General features: G+C 37.2%; 1 protein-coding gene across 3 annotated transcripts in view; it reads left to right on the top strand.

The window, feature by feature from the left end:
• The window catches only part of LOC149562491 (uncharacterized), a 206540-nt gene that overhangs the window by 159097 nt on the left and 24213 nt on the right, over positions 1-23230 (top strand). For all 3 annotated transcript variants that reach the window (XR_016363954.1, XM_089825980.1, XM_089825979.1), the window contains one exon: positions 14144-14231. Coding sequence is in view for 2 of the 3 variants with exons in the window: in XM_089825980.1 (XP_089682106.1) it covers positions 14144-14231 (88 nt within the window). In the remaining variant the exon portion in view is untranslated. The remainder of the gene's footprint in view (positions 1-14143; positions 14232-23230) is intronic.

Genomic DNA, 23230 nt, shown 5'->3' with positions numbered 1-23230 from the left:
TCAACCCAAAGGGCATGACTAAGAACTCAAAATGTCCATAGTGGCATCTAAAAGCTGTCTTCTCCACATCCACCTCTCTAACCCGTATCTGATGGTAGCCGGATCTCAAATCAATCTTGGAGAAGTAGCATGCACCATGCAATTCATCAATAAGCTCATCGATGCGCGGGATAGGGTATCGGTTCTTGATTGTCTTCTTGTTTAGCTCCCTATAATCAATGCACATCCTCATTGTACCATCCTTCTTCTTCACCAATACTACTGACGAAGTGAAAGGATTTTTGCTTGGCCGTATGTGCCCCATGTCAATCAACTCCTTAATTGCCTTTTCTATTTCATCCTTATATCTCTTCGGATGGCGGTAAGGTGTGATGATAACTGGCTTAGCCCCTTCCTCTAATTCAATAACATGCTCGATTCCCCTATCCGGGGGTCTCCCTGAAGGTATCTCACCAAACACCTTAGTATGTTTGGTTATTATTTTTTGTACATCAGGTGGATACTCTAGTTTATGCTGCTCTATCATCTCAGGCATTACTCTAAACTCTGCTGCCCACTGCACCTGATCATGTCTAAAGAAACTCTGCATCCGCTTGAGTGACACCACTCGAAGTCTCCCATTTGACAAACCTCTGAGCACTATCTTCTTACCATTTGCCTCAAACCTCATTTCCATTTTCTCAAGGTTAAATGTAAACTCTACCAGAGACTTCATCCAGTTCATCCCAAGCACCATATCCTGATCACCAATGTTGACCACAAAGAAATCTCCTGTCATGTCATAATCTCCCAAACGAAGCTGCAAGTTGGAGATTTTCTTGGTACATTCAATTTTGAAGCCATTGGCAACCATCACCTTAAATCCCCTATGCTCCTCTGTATGTAGCCCTCTGCGTGTCACAAACTTCTCATCAATGAAGTTATGTGTCGCCCCTGTATCAATGAGTGCCACAACTCTCTGTCCATCCAAGGTTCCCCTAACTCTGAAAGTGACGGCCTCCTGTATACTTGACAACTGAGCTATCGTGCTATCACCGCGTGCTTCCTCCTGTGAAGAACTATCATCATCTCCATTTGATTCGGATGACTGCTCTGAATCTCCATCTACTGACTCTTCGGCTGAAAAGTACTCCATCTACTTAGCTTTTGCTTTCAATGGACGCTTATGTGACAAATCTCAAGGCTCCCTGCAATGAAAACAAAGCTTCTTCTTCCTGAGATCATTAAGTGTCTCATTGTCCAACCTCTTACTTTCCTCCTTAGTTGGTTGAACCTCTTTATGAAAAGGTTTCCTGTCCTTATCTTTCCTTGAAGGGAAACTCTTTGCCTAGAATTTATTTTTTGAAGATGAAGAGGAATCCATGTCACGAGCTTTCTTTATGGCTTCCTGCAAAGTGGGAGGGTTGAGAGCTTTAATCCACCCTCTCAACGGATCAGCTAACCCATCCATAAATAGAACTAGTATCCTCCGTTTAGATACATCTGTTACTAACACTGCAAGTTTCTGAAACTCTGAAATGTATGTTTCCAATGATCCCCACTGTTTAAGCTGAGCTAACTCCTTGAAATGGAGTTCTGGATCCTTCCTATCAAAACATTCAATCAGCCTCTCTGTAAACTCCACATATGAGGTAATGTGTGCATGTCCCATAGTGACCATACCATGATGCCACCACTCGTGTGCTAACCCATCCAGATGAATTGCTGCATACTTAATAGCATCTTCCTCGGGCATAGGGTTCAATTGAAAGTATGTGTCAAGCTTTTGAACCCAAGCTCTTGCTGTAGACTTTCCTGAGCCATCATAATATGGTAACTCAAGTCTCCCTACTTTCTTCCATAGCTCATAGCTCTGGTTCCTGTCATGTCCACGTGGCATATGTTTCATCCGCACATCCATTTACTCCCTAAAGGTAATTGCAGCAGTAAAATTTGGCCCTCCGGCTTCCCAATCTCTCCTCAACTGGTCCTGTATATCAGTAATGTGGGGCTCTGGTACGAGCTGCTCTGGAGCTCTAGGAGGAAATGTAGGAATCATGGGCCTTGAACTCACTGTCCTAGCTCGCTGGGGTGCATGACCGAAATTGTTCCCAACTTGTTCATCTCCATTATGTGTCCCATCCTGATCATTTCCATTCTGATTGTTACCATTCTGATTATTTCCTCCACCCATGTTAGCATTCAACCCCATTTGACGAGCCATCATCTGCATCATAAGATCCAATCTCTGATTCTGTTCCTGTGCCCTTTGTTCTGCTACTCGCTGACCCTGTACCAAGGTCTCTAATAACTGTAAGAATCTTTCCTCTCCAGGCTCTGGACCGGCATTCCCGCCTCCACCTAATCTTGTATTCCTGTCATCTCGGTCACCCATATTGCTGTCTTGATCAAAGAATACCTTCGCTGTGTCTGTATGACTGGATTCTATACCCCCCTGTACGGATGAACTAGACTGTTTGCTTTGCAGGTCTGAACTCCTACTTTGTCTTGCTCTGGTATTGCGGAAATTATAAGGCCCCTGTCGCATGCTCAAACATAAATGCTCTGATTTTAGTGTTTTGACATTTCATCAAACACTTTCCCCTCTATCCGCTAGTTCCAAATTTCCTATAAGACCTCCACAGGATGGTAGGACTTATAGCTCTGATACCACTGTAATATCCTCCCCTGATTTGAACTTTGACTTGTAGAAATTTAACTTAAGGAATATTGTCAAACACTTTGTATGCAAACTCATAACGCTGATTTCCTCAATAAATTGCTTTCCAATAAGTAGATTTACGAACAACTATGAAGTGACATTAAAATGCATAATACACATCATAACATTTTCACAAACACTTGGCACACATTCAACAGTATATGAAAAATCTGGAAACTCTTTCAATCTGCTGATAAAAGGGTGATTTTTAAATGTAGATGTGCACTTACAGCTGCCTTAAAGGCTGCAACAACTATTCAGACTTGTATTCAACAATTATTATGCAAAGTATCAAAATTTGATAGAAGAAACCTGGAATTAGTTGCCGTAGTATTTTGCAGATGTAGTCGGCAGCCCTCCAAACTTCTAATCAGCCGGAAAAACAAGTAAACTTGATACCAACACTGTTCACGCCGTACTATAGCAAAATACTGTTCATGCCGACTGTAGCAAAATACTGTTCATGCGGCACTATAGCAATAACTAACTTCAAATCTGCACCTCAAACCCTTGTAAATTTCTTTATGCAAACGCCCCAAATGAAACCCAATGTATTTCCTGAAGTGAAAACACCCTTGATCCTCCTGACTGTGTCTTCCAACAGCGAAGAGAATGCTAGCAAAGAGGGATTCCGTCCTCCAAGCCCGATAATCAGATATCCAGCAACATAACACTAATCTTCATCCAAGCATACAAAAAAAAAGCTCTTCCATTTCTTTTATAGTGTTCTCACAATGCTCAATCCTTCGTTTTCTCAATGTGGGATAAAACATAACTCCCTTTATGTACCTTATGTCTCCAATGTGTTATAAAAATAAAGGGAACTCTTTTAATTTAAATATTTCCCACAAACTATAGTCTATGCATTAATAAAGTTAAATATTTAAATTTAACTTTATAAAATGGCTTTATCAATGCATAACAAATCTTATCAATGATAAATAAGTCTTCCTGTCGATTTTAAACAATTACCATCGACATACCACTGTGACTGAATGTCCGGCCATGTCCAAGATGACTTACTATAAATAGTAAGTATGCCCAAAGTTGCCTCAGAACCCCTCAGAAAGACCTGCAACTGAAACTGTCTAGGCCAAATGGCCTCTAAGCCCCTTTAATGTCCTAGTTAGCCTATGGGACTGTGGGGAAATAGGCTAACGACAACATCATGCTATGAATGCTAGAAAGGGGACATTACATCTACTAAGATGTTCACCTCTGTGACATGTACTATTGGACTATACCACTTTTTCCAGCATGGTGACATGGTGATTGTGGCAGTTGGGCAGGTATTACCCCCTTCATTAGCACAAGTATTACAGTAGTTAGAGATATCATGGACATTGCACAAGTCTTCACTTGGGATCCAGGTGAAACATTCACATGGGTTATGGATCAAAGATTTGAGAGGAGTGATCTTTTGCATTCCTTCCTTGATGGAGGTTGGTATACTATTGAGCTCCCGCCACCTCTTGATATTAGAAGTGTGTGTAGTTATAGCTAGAGTGAGGTACTCAATTGAGTAGAGAGCATTTTCTTTTATGATAGCAATGCATGGTAGGTTGTCCTGATTGAGTATACACATGAGATGTTTTGGATTCCCAATATCAAGTTGATTGGTGTTTGGGTTCATGCTATTTTTTTACAAATCCGGGGATAGAAATGTTTATACTAGTGTAGTGCAATGGTTGGATGGAGCATCAGCTTTGAGGCAGATTTGGGATCTAGAGTTTTGTTTCTAGCATGCAGATGCAAATTGTTTGGGGGCAAGCAATCTTTAGGAAGGGAGGACGCTCATGTCTCCTTTTATAGGACAGTGATTTTTGTTGCACCGTCAGTCTGTTTTGCCTTGGTCTCAAGGACTAATCAAGTGTTCTTTGGGATTAGTTCAATTTTTGGCCTAGACAGTTTTAGTTGCTGGCTAATCGAGGTTATTTTAGTGTTCTTGGCATTTCAGGGTCAGACTAAGAGGCTCTTGTCAAGAGCTTATCAGTGAGCTATCACACATGCATATCCAAGTCTATTTGAACTTTGATCAGATATTTTAATGCCTAAAGATTTAATCGATTGAACTAATTTCACATTATTAAATGTCACTTTATCATTTTGGGCACTTTATTTCCTTAGTGGGAAAAAGTATAATTTTGAAATGGAAATAAAGAAACAAAGATAGGAATATGAAGGGTCACCTTAATGGGTTTAAAAGAAGGAAGAGGATCTTATTTGAAAATGCTTGCTTCTTAAGTTTTGGATTCCTTCTCTCAGAGAGCCCTTGGAAAGCTACATGTTTCAACAGGGAAGAGGACAAAATCCCTCAAGCTTGAAGAGTAGACAAAAACCCATTGTCGATTGGAGACATCGCACAAGTGTTTCACATTGTATTCCAGGCTCATCTTTTTTTTAATCCAATCTTGTAGTTATTGTATCTATGATTGGGTTTGTTGGTCATTTTGTTGAAGAACTTCAATGAAATATTATTTCTGAAAATGTATTTCTGTTGCAGATTTATTGCAATAATATTTTTAGTTATCAGGTTATTTTTAATGGTGTTTTGCTGGTAAAATTTGGATAACATTGCATGAATTTATTTGTTTAATAATCTTTGAGATATATTATTAGATTTGGAGCAGATATCCAATTAGGAATATTTCAGCAGACTAGCTCTCCTAAATCAAGTCCAAAGAACTACTTGAGGGGATTAATGATGACTTCCCAAATGCTTAATTGTTCCATATTGTAGTGTTGCCCATCTGGTACATGAGTATCGGTGACTTAGTGAGCACTTGTCCACATCACAATTTGTGAGGGATATGCCACTTGGAGAGAGGAGGAAGATTGTCCTTAGGAGTAGAACTTTCTAGTTGATGAATGGGCTGTTGTATATCATGGGTCTTGATCAAATATTGGGAAGATGTGTTATGAAGGAGGAAGTACCGAGTGTTCTTAGGGAAGCACATAGACCAACTAGTGGACACATGGGACCCGATGCAACCGCACAGAAGGTGTTTCTTGCAGGCTTGTGGTGGCATACATTGTACAATGACCCCACTAATGGGTTGTAGGTTGTGATACCTATCAGAGCGTCGGGCAAACTTTGAAGAGGGACTTCATGCCTTAGAAACCTTCACACACACTGGAATTGTTTGAGTGATGGGGATTGGTTTTCATTGGACCATTAAAAGTCAACCAAGTGCAAAGATGCAGATACATTATAGTAGGAATATGATATCTCACCAAGTGGGTAGAAATGTGGGCCCTACTTAAGAACTTGAAACTTAGTACACCGAATTTCACTTATGAACAAATCATTACATGGTACAACATCCCAATACAACTGGCAAGTGATCGAGGAGGCCATTTTGTGAACCACATCATTCGGTTGTTGACTGCAAAGTTCAAAAATTTTCATTCTTTGTCGAGTCCCTACTACCCAAGAGTAAATGGGTAGGCGGAAGCCATGAACAAGATTCTAGTGTTGGTAATCTATAAGTCATGTGGGGTAGAGTAGGAGGATTGGGAGGACAAGCTTGTTTGATTGTAATGTCACCATTTGAAATTTTCCCTTCTATTCTATGTTCTCTTTGTTCAAACATTCTTAGAATACGCATTAAAAAATTCAAACAAAAAAGCTTAGACTGGAATAGGGCTGCATATTACATTACGTCAGCTGTCACCAATCCCTAGTCACCATCCTTGTGTGAGTGCTTGCAAAATTTTCTCTTCGCACGAACAGAGGAGTATAATTGTAACAATTGAATTTTCAGTTTCTAAGTTGATGCAAAGTTGAGAATCACCACACTGGTTTCTATCCGAGTAGATTTACTACAGCTTTTGATTTTCGATTCTGAGTTATCTATTGTGAAATTTGACATGAAAATGATTGTTTGTTTCTTTCCTTGTAAATATATGGTATAGTTTGAGAATTTATTTATTAGTTTACATACTTGTTCCTTGATGTTTTTGATCATCTCTCTAGATGAGCTGTTGTTTTTTATTAAATTATTTATTACCATTGAGTCTTCCTCTATAATATTCTCTTTTATTTATTTTTGATGCATATTTGGTGGTCAAGTAATAGTTGCTGTAACTCCACATAATTTTTTGTTCATTTTACCAGCTTTTAGCAGGCAAACCATAACATTTGCACTTTCCAATCCATGGAGACCCCAGGTTCCATGACATTTGTCCATTAAGATTCAATTTCTTTGCCCACAATGCTGGAGGAACAATTTGATATTTCTTTTGGGCCTGCTTTGGCTTAACCCATGACAGATGAATAGAAAGATGGATAATGTTATTTTATTTTTGTAAAAACAAACTCGTATGCAACAACTGTGGTCCCCTATACTCTCACATCTTGCACAACTAAGTGGAACTTTTTATGTACTACATGGTATGCACCCTATTTGTATAGATTTGTAAAATCGTTAATTGCCACTTGGAACTTGAATGCAACATATTTGGGGCTTCCCATAATATGTCCCATTGAGAAGCTCAAAATTTTGGACTACAATTGGTTGTTAATGTAATGTCCCCTTCCTCTGGGACATTATAATTCTGTGTGTTGGCTCGCTTTGCCTAGGTTTCATGGGCGGAAAGGTTCTTTACAGGGTTCAGTTCGAGGTTTGGCCTAGGCATTGTCAATTTCAAACCCATTGGAGCAGTTTTGGCAGGTTCTCTGGATACTTACTATTTTTAGTAAGTAAACAAAGCACAGTATTTTCGGTACCTCAGTGTTGGTTTGGAAGCATCTCGCCGAGAGCTTTCCAACGAGCTATTGCATGTGATTATCTGAATTCATTTGGTCAGCTATTTTAATGCCTGATGAATATATGGTTTCCTGACTAAGTGACTATTAAAATCATTTAACTTGTCAATTTATTTTAAAAAGTTACTATGTTCACTTAAGTGACTAAAGGACAAAAAAAAGGGTGCTTTATCCCACATTGCTAAAAAGAGCGTGCATCACATTGGGAAAAGTAATAAAGGTACAATAGACTCCACATGGGATGATATATGAAGATATAATATTTAAAAGAAATATTAATCTCGGAGTTGGAAATAGTTGTTGGTTATCTCTTCGAGGATCAAACCCTTGAAGAAGCTTTGGAGGTTGGACGCAAACCCAACCTTCTTACAAGTTTAATCTACATTTGCCAATCTGACTTTTTTTTTATTGTTTGTAAGATTGGATCAATTGGATATGTGCATGTTATTGTATTGCTGTTGTATAATACAGTAACAAATTTGATGGTTATTTGAGTTAACTTCTGGTGTTAATATGTACTTCTGAATATTGGAGGAAATAAATACACTTTTTTTTGGATTTTCTCATATGCTTATCTGCTGGTTATGAACGATTGATGTTCTGGAATTTAGATTAAATATTGGTTTACTATTCGGATTTGAATCTGCACTTAAATATCAAGGGTTTGGGAAAAATATCTGTAAAAGGATATTACAGTGGTATCAGAGCCACAAATCCTGCCATCCTGTGGAAATACACAAGAAGTTTATGAAATAAAAAATACTTCATATTCTGGTTGCTTATTGTGACTGGTCTGAACTGTGAGGACGAAAACCCTCCAATTTGAAATGAACCAAGGGAGTTGGACGTCCCCTCAATCTTCCTTCTAATCAGCGTTATACAAGTTGGGCAGAAGAATCGGCAAGCAGTAGTATTTCAGAAGAAATCGAGTTGTTGGAAGGTAAGAAAAATCAAGCCAGTTATCATTTCATATTCCAAATTTTTGGGCATTTGAATTTCTAGCTGGTAGAGCAAATTGTATGAAGAGATTACAATTGAGTGTAATATCCAAAAAGGAAAAAAAAAAAAATTCGTGGCAGCTTGGGAGTACTAGTAAGTAGGCACGTCATCAGTTAATATTGCACCTGGGTCTGCTACGCAAGGTTACCTCACACAGGGTTGGAAAACACACTAAGATAACACCGACCGGAACAACAGAAGTTGCATTCAATCGGGTATAGTGGAGATTACTAGCATATGCATACAGGTTAGCCGCGGGTTGGAAAGTGGTGACTGGTTCATTGGGAGCCGTAGGTGTTATTAATTTGTCATTTGCAGTAAGACACATGAACAAGGCCAGTTTACACAGACACGCCAAGTTAATACACGACAAACAGAGTGGAAGGGACATATGTGGATTTCATCGCTGGAACTAAGGACGCGAGCACAGTCACCATGGCCTTAGGAAATCGTAGGCAGCGTCTACAGTCACCCTAGCACAGGGGTATATTTGTGGACTGTGAGAAGGCATGCAGTTGGCAAGGAAACTACATCAGCACGCGCGACGTGTGGGAGTTCATAGCCTGGGAGATACCCGCTGACGACAAAACCCATACCAGAGGGTCTCGAACTAGAGCCGACTATAACATTCAGGTGCATTATTATATTTATGTGTTTTGAGATGTGTTCGTAGCTTGCCTTGGGTATCAGCACTGCTATTATATATTGTGTTTGGTTTTCAACGTGTTGAGAGGTATCCATAAAATGTTTATTTATATCTCAGATTCTGAATGTTACCTCTCTTATATAAATCTCTGCAAACTGTTTGGTTAAATGCTTCCTCTGAGATTGCTACTATAGATACATAGTTTCATCCTGGTGTGTTGGAACAAGAACTGATTTAGTGGAAAAATGTTAAACTTCTCACCAAACCGACTGTGAATAATATAGTTTAAACACCAATCGCTTGGATATGATTGTTCAAATTCTCTTAGCTCAGTTACAGTAAGCATTTTTCAAACTTGTTATAGTGACCTCCGAACATATCAGTCCCCTTGAAAACTATTTGACAAAATTCCATCCTAAGGAAAAATACAGCATTTGATCCAAATATAAGTGCAAAATAGTATAGATAATATTCTGCCAGTTCTGAATAATAATTCCAACCCGTACTTCAAGGTATACTGCCAAATATTTGACATGAAATCACAGTTCCTCAGCATTATACATCTTATACTCTTCAAATTACTGTGATACTGTGTTCTAATGACAGCATTTGCATATGTACAAAACTTAAGATTGATATAGAGCCAATATACAGTTTTGCTACTAGAGTTTTGAAATTTGTGAGAGAAGGGTTTGTAGAGGAATTGCATTTGCTAATGCTGAAATCGGAGAAGGAAGGATCCGTTTGTCTTGGTGTTGAATCTGTACATTTCCCTTGCAATCAGTGTCATTTCCTTCGGGATTATTTTTGGGTTGCAATTCACTTGGTCTTAGTAGTATTCAATTATATACAACTGTGGGTTTCCCTAGGATCTATGTTCTCAATAAAGAAGCCACGTTTTTGCAGCAACCATTTTTCTAGTGGTTTGGGACAACATTTTATAGCAGAGTTTGAGTTATATGGTCTGCAATTCTGATCATGAAGCTAATGTTGGGAATGAGAAGCATCTACAAATGATTCAGCAACATTTCTACTCAATCTAGGTTCCTTAGTAAATTGGCAGAGACTTGAAAAGGTGTTAATTGGAAATAGCATCATACATTATCACTGCACAAACTGAAGCATCATATCAGCAAGCTTGCAAACTGCTTAACAGGATTAAAATGGGGAAAATACCTGGCTATAAGTTGCAACAGCAGTTAGCCCAAAATTTCCAATCTGATTTGAGGGCTGAAATAATGAGCATATATGATGAGTACAACAAATTTTCTCCATAGATTCAGAAAGAATTACCCTTAATTAATTATGTGGACTTTCAGCTAGAACTGCAAAACAAGACGGATATGATGAAAAACAAATATTATGAATTGGCTCAAGATCTCCTTACAGAGGACAGTTCCAGAGATTTGCATAGGGAAGATATCAATCAACCTGATAGTAGCACTAATAATGACACAAGTATACTAACAAGTAATTGGGAGACCGAAGTATCTTATGGAGCTGTTTACACTAGTCCTTCTGATGAGTAGGTTAATGGCCCATGCAGTAGAGTTGACCAAACCGCCAACATTGGCAACTCCAACATCTTATTTGGTGACATGGAAAATAACTTGGATGAATTTTATAGTGACACCAGGCTGGAAATTATTTCAAATTTTGAGGAGCAAATGGATAGTGATGTTGGCAGGATAGATGATCTAGCACACGTTGAGTTAGAGGATATATTTGAAAATGCTGTTTCCCAAGGTGTCGAAAAATCAGAAGATTCTATGGAGAGCAGCCCACTTGTGTTTGAAGGAGATGGTCAAAAACCATTTTCGCTCCTTGACTTATTGGATATACTTTTGGTCAAAGAGGACAAGATTGTCCAAGTGTTGACAAGAATAGATGATTCTTCCAAATTGGTTGAGGATCTCATGCGGAAGGTTGTGATAGAAGAGAGACATGGGAATGTATGTGGCATCACAAGTCCTCTTTTACATACTATTTTTGAAATGTTGAAAATGATAAAAATGAGTACTTGCAACTATTAATGGATAGAGATCTAGCAATAAAATTTGGTAGGGACAAGGAGAGCGAGGTAGATGAGCTATGCCTTCAATTGAGCTTAACACATTATTCCATCCACCAAGCTGAAAATCAAACAAGTGGGGCAGCCACTTATGGAAAAGATGACAGTGGTTCAAGGGCACAAGAAATCATGCAAATCATTGAAGGAATTCATAAAGTGGGTAGATGTGAAGGCAAGCAATGTGATTCAATCACGTATTTCCCGTTTGAGACTTTCTATGGCGAGAAAATCTTTATGGATCAGCAAGTTGATGAGTTTGAAAATTCTGATTTTTATGACAGTAGCTGTACATTTTCACAGGAGGACATGGTTAGTGATACAACAAGTGAGGATAATTCAGAGTTTTCAGCTAATGGTGAACTATCATTTTTTAAAGACTTTGACATAAGTGAGAGTACTTATGGTGGAGTAGGAAGTTCGGATTTATCCTTAGCATGCTCTGAGGGAATCTTCAACTTGCCCAGAGTTTTATCACCTAGCTCTTATGAGATGGCCACGACCTACTTGTTGATTGGTGATTTTTCTTGTTGGTATATTTTCCCTATCAGTGATTTGCCTATGTATGTTGGTAATATATTCGCTGATTCTATTTGGCCTTCCAGGGTCAACGAGTTATGTGCAGGTGAGTGGAGAGATCACACATTACCCTACATTCCACATGAGGTGTTAGCACTCATGATGTTGGTGACTCACCCACCACTCTTTCTTTTACCCAGGATCATGTTGTTTGGGTAGTTGGGAATCCAGGTGTTATTAGTATCTTACATCTGGTGGATTATGCTGTGTTGCTATACAGTCACATGATTATGATCTGTGTGTTTCAGCTTTCTGACATATTAGAGTTTCAGAGATTAGGATTACTCCTTTTTCACCAAAGTGATATGGTGGTGGAGTTGGATTGACTGGATCTATCATTGACATCGGAACAGATATTACAGGTATGGTACAGTGATACAGTGGTATAGATATTTCAGGAACTGGTCAGTGGTATCTCAGACAGTGCATGAGTCCTCACTTGGGGTCCAGGTGGAGTACCCCTAGGTATTGCTTTTCATCGGGGAGCTAGGAGGAGAGTTTGGTTGTTATCATCTTGGGGTAGATATTGGTATATTGTTGAGCTCCCATCTTCACTTGACAGTCGAGACTCACATAGTCACTCATGGAGTGAGGCCTCCATGCTGACTGAGGGTTTTGTCACACAGAGCAGTAGCACATTGCAGTTGGTGTTCTTTTATGGTGAGATTTGGGATCCTGGCATTCAATTATTTGGCACATTGATTCGCCATTCGGGATTTGGGATGATACATGTTGGGTTACATTGATTGAGGAGTAGAATCTCCTTCTCAAGGCGAGTATGGGATCCTGGCATTTGGTTTCTGCAGGTATGAGCGGATTGCTTGAGGGCAAACAATTTTTGGGACATTATAATTCTGTGTGCTGGCTTGCTTTGCCTAGGTTTTAGGGGCGGAAAGGTTCATTACAGGGTTCAGTTCGAGGTTTGGCCAAGGCATTTCCAATTTCAGACCCATCAGAGCAATTTTGGCAGGTTGTCTGGATACTTACTATTTTTAGTAAGTAAATAGAGCACAGTATTTTCAGTACCTCAGTGTTGGTTTGGAAGCATCTCGCTGAGAGCTTTCCAATGAGCTATTGCATGTGATTATCTGAGTTCATTTGGTCAGCTATTTTAATGCCTGATGAATATATGGTTTCCTGACTAAGTGACTATTAAAGTCATTTAACTTGTCACTTTATTTTAAAAAGTTACTATGTTCACTTAAGTGACTAAAGGACAAAAAAAAAGGGTGCTTTATCCCACATTGCTTAAAAGAGTGTGCATCACATTGGGAAAAGTAATAAAGGTACAATAGACTTCACATGGGATAATATATGAAGATATAATATTTAAAACAAATATTAATCTAGGAGGTGGAAACAGTTGCTGGTTATTTCTTCGAGGACACAAACCCTTAGAAGCTTTGGAGGTTGGACGCAAACCTAGCCTTCTTACAGGTTTAATCTACATTTGCCAATCTGATTGTTTTTTTTACTGTTTGTAAGATTGGATCAATTGGATATGTGCATGTTATTGTATTGCTGTTGTATAATACAGTAACACATTTGATGGTTATCTGAGTTAACTTCTAGTTTTAGTATGTACTTTTAAATATTGGAGGAAATAAATACACTTTTTTTTGGATTTTCTCGTATGCTTATCTGCTGGTTATGAACGATTAATGTTCTGGAATTTAGATTAAATATTGGTTTACTATTCGGATTTGAATCTGCACTTAAATATCAAGGGTTTGGGAAAAATATCCGTAAAGGGATATTACAGTTAAGCACATAAGAAAACCATAATAAATGTTCATCCGTTTAGTTTTCTTGCAAATCCTAATACAAATTCAAGGCACAATAAGATTTGCATATCTTCAAAGGATTCAAATGAAGTGTTTCAAATTAAATATGTACTTATCCTACAATCATATCAAATGAATTTTGAGACTTATAAACTGAGATAAATTACCACCCAAAACAACTGTATTGTATTGCGTAATATAACTTCAAGCAGTTAAATCCAACTGATCAATAATGTTCAACACACAGGAATCTTATCTCACTGCCTTCTAATTTAATTTACTGAAACTCAAACATTCTTGGGTTTGTCAATAATGGTAAACTATGACTCTTCGGTTGTAAATATGAAGAAATGCATACTTCAGCATTCTAGAGACGTGATTCTTTCAACAGTATATTTGTTAAAAACTTTCAAAATTAGTTTCTTAAAAATTAATATCTTTTTACTATTCAAATGCATTTACTACATAGGGGCAGTTTCTAGTCATGAATTGATCTTATAGCAGAAAAAGTTCTGGAATTGAGCCATTGCTGTGCTGTAAGTTCTATTTGGTACATTAAATTGACCACTTAAATGTTTAATGTGTTGGGATTTTGTAGGCTGTCAATTGGTACAGTTCCTTTTATCAAATGATTGAGGCTGAGAGTATTGAGAAAGTTCTTCCTGGCATTAAGACGATACACGAAGGTACAATAGCATTCCATTTGGCAATTGTGCATATTTGTATGTGGTTTGTCACTTATCATGTTTTCCTCTCTATGTTTTCTTTATGTTATAGATGAAATCTTAATACACGAAGGTACAATAGCATTCCATTTGGCAATTGTGCATATTTGTATGTGGTTTGTCACTTATCATGTTTTCCTCTCTCGTATATGTGGGAATCTAATTTGATTGTTCCTCCTTTGGTAAACACATCTTTTTGTTTTTTTGATAAATCAATGCATTCAACCTAATGTATGAATTGGTGAGGCCACAACATGGGGGACCTCATCCCCTTGGCAGGAACACATGGCAGAAGTGCATTGTATTAACACTTTATGATTTAAATCTGCAAGCTCATTGGCCTTGGCTTACAGAGCGAAAAGCGCAGAAGACCAAACTGATTGATCTTGTTACGTTGGCCATAACCGATTGGATATCCCAATATTGCATTTGCAAGACTCTTAAAATTCCGATCTGTGGTTTTGGGAACTAACAGATTAGCGATTCTATTGGGGAAGAGTTGGAATTAAGTTTTATAAGTTTTTTGTTTTCAGACCACCATAGAGGTCCTTTCAATTGAGATATTGTGTTGAGGTAGATTTTGTTTATCTTTCAGCATTCAAGCTTTTCCTGTTTAGCAAAGATGTTTGAATCAAAGAATCAAAAATCGGAATCGGATCGGAATCGGCAAGCCTTACTTGAATCGTGAATTGCCTATGAATTGCCTGAATCGCCGCTATGAATCGGCAAAGTGAAAAAACCCTTGAAATTTAAAGTTTTTTAACGATTTAAAACTTGTTTCATGCACCCTTTACTGAATATAACTAAAAAACACTATAACATCATTAAATAGAAGTTAAACATACATAAACAAGAAACCTAATTGATAAATCTATCACATACGTAAAATGTAAATTGTAGCTTAAGTAAATAAAAAACATAGGATCATAATGAGTCATGACATAGATATATAGAATCTAGATTATAGAATTATAAATGTTGTCAAATCATAAATATGTGTAAGATGAAGATCCATAACGATAACCATAAAACCAAATCAAAATGACATCAAATTATAATGTATGTAAGATGAAGATCCATGATGAAGAATCATGAAACACATGTCTATCTGTAAAGTCAAAGTGTAAACAAAATGAAAAAACAAGGCTCTAGCTCAAGCCTCAGACTCATCATCATCCTCAAGATCAGCTGCAGCCTGAGGGTCAAACTAAGCCTCTAAATGCCTTCTACAAAGGCGTCTAAGGTAGGTCCTAGAGGACCACTGAGCCATAGCCCCCGCATGTGCGATGGGTGCACGAACATCACTAGGGCCTGCATCTGTGGCGTGCTCTATGCGTGCATGTGTGCGTTTGCCAATGCCTGAACGTGCTCTACCCTCCTCCTTTGCCATGGCCACAACCTCTGCCTCTATATCTACTTGGTCAACTCACTCATGGTCTTCCTCACTGAAGACTGCTGCATCTGTGGCCTCAGTGAGCTACTCTGACTCTGGATCAATCTCTTCTAGAATGATCAGAGAGGAGCCAATGGCCAAAATCTGTCTGGTCCTAAGGCAGAGGTTGTAATGAACAAATATAAGATCATTCAACCTCTGCACAGACAACCTGTTTCACCTCTTTGAGTGGATATGCTCGAACATGGACCAACTGCGCTCACATCCAGAAGCCCTGCTAGGCTAACTCAAAATGCGGATGGCAATCTTCTGAAGATTTGGGGTTGATTGCCCAAACATTTGCCACCATCTATCTGAAATGAGGGAAAAGAAAAACAATTAGTCTCATTTACAAGCACAACTTTAAGGCTAAAATTTAAATTACAAAATCAAAAACTAAAATGCATAAGTCATAACAATTATGAATTAACTTTAAGAATATATTGTTTTTACCTCGCTGTAATGATGTGTGAGCCTCTATGGCTATCCTACTAGAGAAAAAAGGCCCCTCCTTATTATTGAATTTGTCTAGCTCAATGGTTGTAGTTGCGGCACTACCATAAGGGCTCAACCTCTACATGACTGTGTATAGGCCAGTAAGAACGTCCTCATCTGCCTTGAAGTTAGGAAGGAAATGATATGCTAGATTAAGGTAATAGGCAGCTGCATGGATGGGCCTATGGAGCTAATTCTGCCATCTCCTATCAATAATGTCCCAAATGGGGCCATACTTCTCCGACACTCCTGCATACTGGGCTCTAATGGCCTCCTTGGCCCTATCCATGCCCTTGTATATGTAGCCTATAGATGGCTTCTCCCCATCAGGGGTTGGTAGGAGAGATACAAGGGGCTCACTGATCTGCATATAATGTAAAAATATAAATCGAGTCAAGACTCAAAACAAAATTATAAAGCTAAATCATTAAATAATTAAAATTATGAAATAATAGATAACAATACTAAATGTTAAATTGTAAAAAATTTACCTTGATTATTTCTTGAGTAGGTGCCCAAAAACCATCCTCATCAAAGAGGATATTCCCCACATCTATACCTGTGGTGGTCTTAGCATAGGAAGAAGAAACAATCTCCTCCCCAACAATCATGCGTCTTAGGTCTTCCTTTGATGTCATCAGGGACTTTAGTGATGAAATTTGAGGCAAACCTTGTGATGCCTGGATGAGCTAGCTCCCTATCTTTCGTGTATTTCCTCATTGTGGCAAGGACAAATGCATGGTTGTATCTAAACTTGCATATACTTTTTGCCCTTTTGACACATGATTTTACCCACTCAATCTTACCAATGTCCTCCAACATGAGGTCAAGGCAATGTGTGGCACAAGGAGTCCAAAATATAGTGGGGTGCCGCTCCATCAATAGTTTGCCTATAGCAATTTTAAAATTAATTAGAAAAGTTCAAAATTTGATAAGTTAAAAGTTAAAAACTTAAATTGTTAAACTTAAAAGTTTATCCGTCACCTCTTCCCCCACCTCTGCTATGACTTCCTCAATAACCTCCCACAAGTATGTGGTGTTTTTGACTTGAGAGGAAGCATCAATAGATTTGATGAACATGGTGGATCCTACAAAATTGAAATAGAGCGAAACATTTAATATCATGATCATGATTCATAGACCATCAACAAATTAACAATCAACAAATTAGCAATCAACAAATCAAAATTTAAATTAGCATGTAGGAAACTAGAATGATCAATCACCCCCATAGGAAACAAGAAAATTGAGGAGTGTTCTTCCCCTCCTATCTATCTAACCATCTGTCATGATAGTGCAACCCTTTATGGTCCATTCCTTTCGGTGGTCGATTAGCTCAAACTTCATGTCTTCTACCATTTCATGTAAGAGGTAGCCACTCAACTCAGCCTCAGTAGGGGCTTTAAAGTCCGAACCACAAATAGTTACGACATCTATCATGCTTTGTCAATAAGGAGTCCTGTCACAAGTGGATTATGATTACAAATTTAAGATAACAAATCATTATGTAATATCAAATATGAATCTACAATTACACAAGTAGAAATATTAAATAATTAAAAAAAGAGCAAATAAAAAAGAAATAATTACCTCGCTGCAATAAATGGAATGTTGCAAAAGTACCAAAACTTGCAAATTTGTTTTCTGGCAGCATCATGAATCTCCTTGTTCAAACTACCCATGCTCTCAAGTGAGGGTTGTGAGCCAGGAGTAGTGTGTGGCACAAAGTAACTATCCATTTTGGACTTCCGCACTCTAGGCTGAAATATAATAGGCCCAAGCTCAGTATAAGAACGACTAGCACTAGGACAAGCACTGGGACTAGCAATAACAGTAGCACTTGCACTAGGACGAAAGGGAGGCCTAGAAGAACCCTCTCCAACGCAACCTATGGATGTGGATGCGGATGCGGATGCAGGTGAGGGTGCATGGGAGCCAATAGCACCTAACTGTTCAAGTTTTCTTTTCTTATTTAACTTCTCTTGTTCCAAAGCCTCTAATGCCATATAACATTTTCTTTTTGTCTCAGCGGTTTGTTTAGTGCACGTGGTAATATCATGTCCAGGTATGCCTGCAATATGATATTTGAATCTATAGATGCCACCCGAGTTTATTTCTTTACAAAAGAAACATTTTATTTGATATTTTGTTCTTCCAGAAAATTCTTCAGTATAGATCCAAGCCTCATCTTTTTTAGGCATTATGGAAAATGAAGGCCAAGGCTGCTGCAATAAGAAAAATCCATTACAAACTTAAACTAAAAAAGAAAACTGCAAACCCTGCATTATTTTTGAGCAAATTGTACAATGTAAAACCAAATAGATGTTTGCAATTTGTTATAAAAACCAATTGTAGGGTTTGCAAGATTGCACCTTGCAATTTAGTAAAACAACATGTAGAAACTAAAAGACATTCAAGATTTATAAATGAAAACTTAAAAAAATTAACAAAAGAATGAAAAATAAACTAACATACAAAAAACAATCAACACTTACCTCTTGCAAATGAGTTGAGGAGTGTTGCTATTGGCTCGTTAAAGCTCCCAATGCAATCTTATGGCCTCCCCAAACTAATTCTTGATCTGCTTGATGCTCTTCTTTTTGGCTGTTTGCAGCCCTATGGTTTTTCTTTTCTCCTCGTCTCTCTCACTTTTCCTCTCTTTTTCTCATACTAAACAATTAGAAGGCCCTTTAGGGTTATAAGAAAGAGGAAAGAAACAATAAAACATAAAAAAAAGTGTTTTAATTTTTATGGTTTTAAGTTGCAAATTCTTGCTAGCCGCGGCCAATTTCATGCGTCCATTCATGGCAATTTCTGGCAATTTTTGCATGACTTGTGATTCAAGTGATTCATGCGATTTTTGACCCAAAAATCGGTGAGCCGATTCACTGACTCACCAAAAATCGCCTAGCCTTAGTCGGATCGCCAAATCGCCTGAATCGTGGCGATTCACGTTACTCTAGTTTTAATAAAATTCAGATTTTGGAAAAGTTTTGAATATCCCAATTCAGCATTTAGTATTTATTTTCCGTTTTAAAACCTTTTGAATTAGTGTTATTCAAATTCCTAAGTTCTTATTTTTCATTTCAGACCTCTTTAAATTAGAAAATATAAGGATTTTGATTTCTATTAAAATTCTGATCTCTTCATTTCTACATATGTAATGGTGTTGATTTTAAGAATTATATTTCAAGAATATTTATATTAAAATTCAAGCATTTGTGGCATGTACTTTGCTTAGGAAATATCTAGACTTTCATTTCATTTCCCTTAAGGGGTGGCGACTTTATTATACATTGTCTAATCTATTTTATGTGAAAGGAATTAGACATTGGTTTTAAGGTTTAGGTGGGGTAGGAGATCAATTAATCAAGAGCCTAAAAGATTTGCAGAATTGACCTTTGAAAGAAAACCAAGAAAAAAGAATAGTTAAACTAAAAAATAAAAAAAATTTACTCAAGACAGGGATTTCCATGAAAGGACTAATGGGCAAAATGAAAGAAGTAATTCAAATCATACTAGTCCTGACAAGGAAGAAGAGAACTTCAACCCATTCTTTCGAATCCCTGGAGTTGATGAAGAACCACAATGTGAAGTGACTCAAATTGCTGATGATGTAGATGAGGATGAGGAAGAGTTACAATAGTGGGATGCAGTTGTTAAAAAAACTATTGAAGCAGCTAGAGGTAACAACACAATATTAGCAAGAATACTTAAGACGTAGCCTGATGATGTCTTAGAAAAAATAAGAATATCAAGAAACAACTTTATCTCTCCACGAAGCAAAGCAAACAATGGAGAAAGACAAGAAAGGTGGAGAGAAGAAAGAAGGGAACCTGTTTATGAGGAAATAAATAAAATGGCTAAGTACAATTCGCCTTATAGGAAAAACTTAGATTCACAATTTGCTACCAACCATGTAAACCCTTCATATAATCATGAACAAAATAGAAATCAAAATGAGGGTTTCAGAAAACAATATAGAGGAAATCAGCATGTTAGAAATTCGGGACAGAGTGATAGAGGCATCCTGAATAATAACACAAATTGAAGAAAACCTTATGATGGCCATTAGAATAATAGAAATATTAACCATAACAACCAAGGCTATGGATTGCAAAATCAATGGACGAGAAATCATATTGCAAGACAACCTATGGTAATTGAACGGTACAAACATTTGGACTTCAATGACATAACCCAAACTCTAATGAACTAAGATTTGCCATCCCAAAATTTTCTAGGAATGGAGTCAAGTCTATTGAGTAGCATGTTATAAATGTAAGAAACACAAATGAGGAGATGGATGAGAACCGAGAGCATGTTTTTATGAAACTCTTTGTACAATCTTTAACAAAAGATCCAATTGAATAGTATAGGAGTCTCCCAGATAGATCCATAACCGGATGGTGCAATTTCGTTGATCAGTTATAGAACAGTTCAGAGATCACAATGATACCTCTTTTGCCTCACATGAATCAATGAGGATCAGGAAGAATGTCAATGATTCAGTCTTAGAGTTCATCAAAAGATCTAATAAAGTGCTAAATAGAATTCTGAGAGTAATCAGACTAGTGTATCCCTTCTTGATTGACTTTTATCTAAGTGAATTTGACAGCAAAACACACTATAAGAAAAGATCTCATAGGCCAAGTTCCTTGCCACAGGCCTTCAAAATAGCTATGACAATAGAGAACAATAGAAAGGCGGTTGACAAAATAAACAAAAGGGACAATGTGAAATTATATAATCCAAAAGCCTCGAAAAAAGATGAATTTAAATAAATAATGGATAAATTGAAAGACTTAATGACGAGACAAAATAGAAATGAGAAACCACTGTATTAGAGAAACAATTGACTGAGGTTGACATGCCCTTCCACACAAATTGGAAGGATGGAAAGCTAGAAACACACAATTACGTAAAAGATACCCTCCGATCCTTTGAAGAAAGTCAACATGATTGATGATGGGTTGTGGTGTGAAGTTTGTAGGCTGCCCGGTGCTCTTGAACACTGTGTTGTAGCACAGTCTATCCTAGAGGAAGAAAATCAAGAGATAGAGAATCAACATACAGTTAATGCTTTGTCGTCAAAACCTTTGTGGGGTAGAGATGATGAAGAATATTTAGAAGAAACCTTTTCTCCAGACTTATATTCACGAAGACGTGATAAACAACATCATATTAACAAGTTTTTACTGATGAAGTGGATCAGCCTACTCTTAGAAGGTTGATGATTGAGGAAAGAAAAGAGTATACCATTGTAGCCATTGAGAAGGCCAAACAAACAAATTAACTCCCTAATTTAACCAAACAATAGACTAAGCATAATAATGGCAAGCAGGTTTCCGATTGTTACACTTTTATTAATCATGCATTATCTCAATTAAAAATTGTTGTCTTGCTAATAGATATGATGAAATTTCCTAATTATTGGGAAGAAACCGTGAAGATTTTATCTAGCATACAAAATGTTAGTAATGAAAATGACACAAGAGATAATGAAGATCCTCTTGTTATATATTTAGGAACAACATTAAATAAGAATTCTAATCAAGTGGATCCATTTTATCTAACTTTATTTATTAATAACAAATTAGTATAAAATTGTATGATTGACTTTGGTGTGGCAATTAAGATTATGTTTGCCGATGTAATGAAAGAGATTGGTCTAAAAGTGGATACTCCTTACGGAAAATGTTATGCTATGGATAATAGATCTGTTCCTGTAGTTGGTATTATAAAAAATGTTGAATTTTGATTTCCTGCATTTCTTCAAATATCATATAGGACTGATATTATTGTAGTAGAGATCTCAACAATTATGATATGTTATTGTCTCGACAATGGACATTGGTCGAAATTGGTACGGGGTCATGTGCAACTCAATTTATCCTATGCTACCATACTAGTAGGTGGTACAAAGATCAAAATTGAAAGACAAGCAAGGTCGTATTACTTAGTCGAAGATTTCAATCTTGACTTTGAGGTTAACTTTTGCCAGTCCAATATGGACAATTTTTAGGTAGTGTGTCCAAACCGATTTTAGAAGTTATTGATCCCATTAAAATACATGTGTAGGAAGATTGTGACAACATTTGGCAAATGTACTTTGATCGAGCTTGCAGCAAAGAGGGTAATGGAGCCGATGTCATATTCATTTTACCACTAGGTAAGACATTTAAATGTTCATTTTTACTAAACTTTAAATGCACAAATAATATTGCAAAATATGAAGTTTTAATTATTGGCCTTAATATTGCTATAATTTATGGGATTAGGTTACTTTCTATTATAGGGATTCAGACCTGATTGTATCTCAAATCAGACACAAGTTTACAACTAGGAAGCCAAGGTTAAAACAACACTAAAATTATGTGTGGGATTTGATAGAATATTTCGACTCATTTTCCATTAAATGGGCATATAGATCTAACAATTGTTTGGCTAATATAATGGCTAACCTCACAATTAGACAAATTGATCTTCCGCTTGATGAGGTTGTGCAAGTAGAAATAAAGAATAGATTGTCAATACCTAATAATGTGCAAAATTGACAAGTGTTCAAAGACGATAATGATCTTATCAGGTCTTTCACTTGCGAAGAAGAATATGAAAACCAAAACATTGATTGGAAGGGGTGCATAGAGGAACAAGACTCTAAGGAAATTTTATTTTGTAAGGAAATAGTTCAATTGAAAACAAATAAAATACCTCAGGGATTGTTAGCCTTGGAAAAAAATTTGATGAGAGAGTTTAAAACCTAGCAAGTCAACTAAAATTCAAAGTGACATTAAGGAGATTAACGTAGGAAACAAACACCTAAAATTATTTTTATTGGAAAGAAATTGTCTTCCATAATTAGGCCTGATTTGATTTCCCTCTTAAGGAAATATAGGCATGCATTCGCCTAGAGTTATGATGAGTTGAAGGCTTATAGGGAAGATTTTTTCCAACACGAAATACCCTTGAAGCTCGATGCTAGACCTTTTAGGAAAAGATAGAGTGTAATGCCCCGCTTGGGAACCCAAGA

The sequence above is a fragment of the Cupressus sempervirens genome, chromosome 4, assembly GCF_028749045.1.
Source record: "Cupressus sempervirens isolate cs-2001-9-10 chromosome 4, ASM2874904v1, whole genome shotgun sequence".
Lineage (NCBI taxonomy): Eukaryota > Viridiplantae > Streptophyta > Pinopsida > Cupressales > Cupressaceae > Cupressus > Cupressus sempervirens.
The sequence above is the reverse complement of the archived record's forward strand: the minus strand, read 5'-3'. Positions and strand labels throughout refer to the sequence as shown.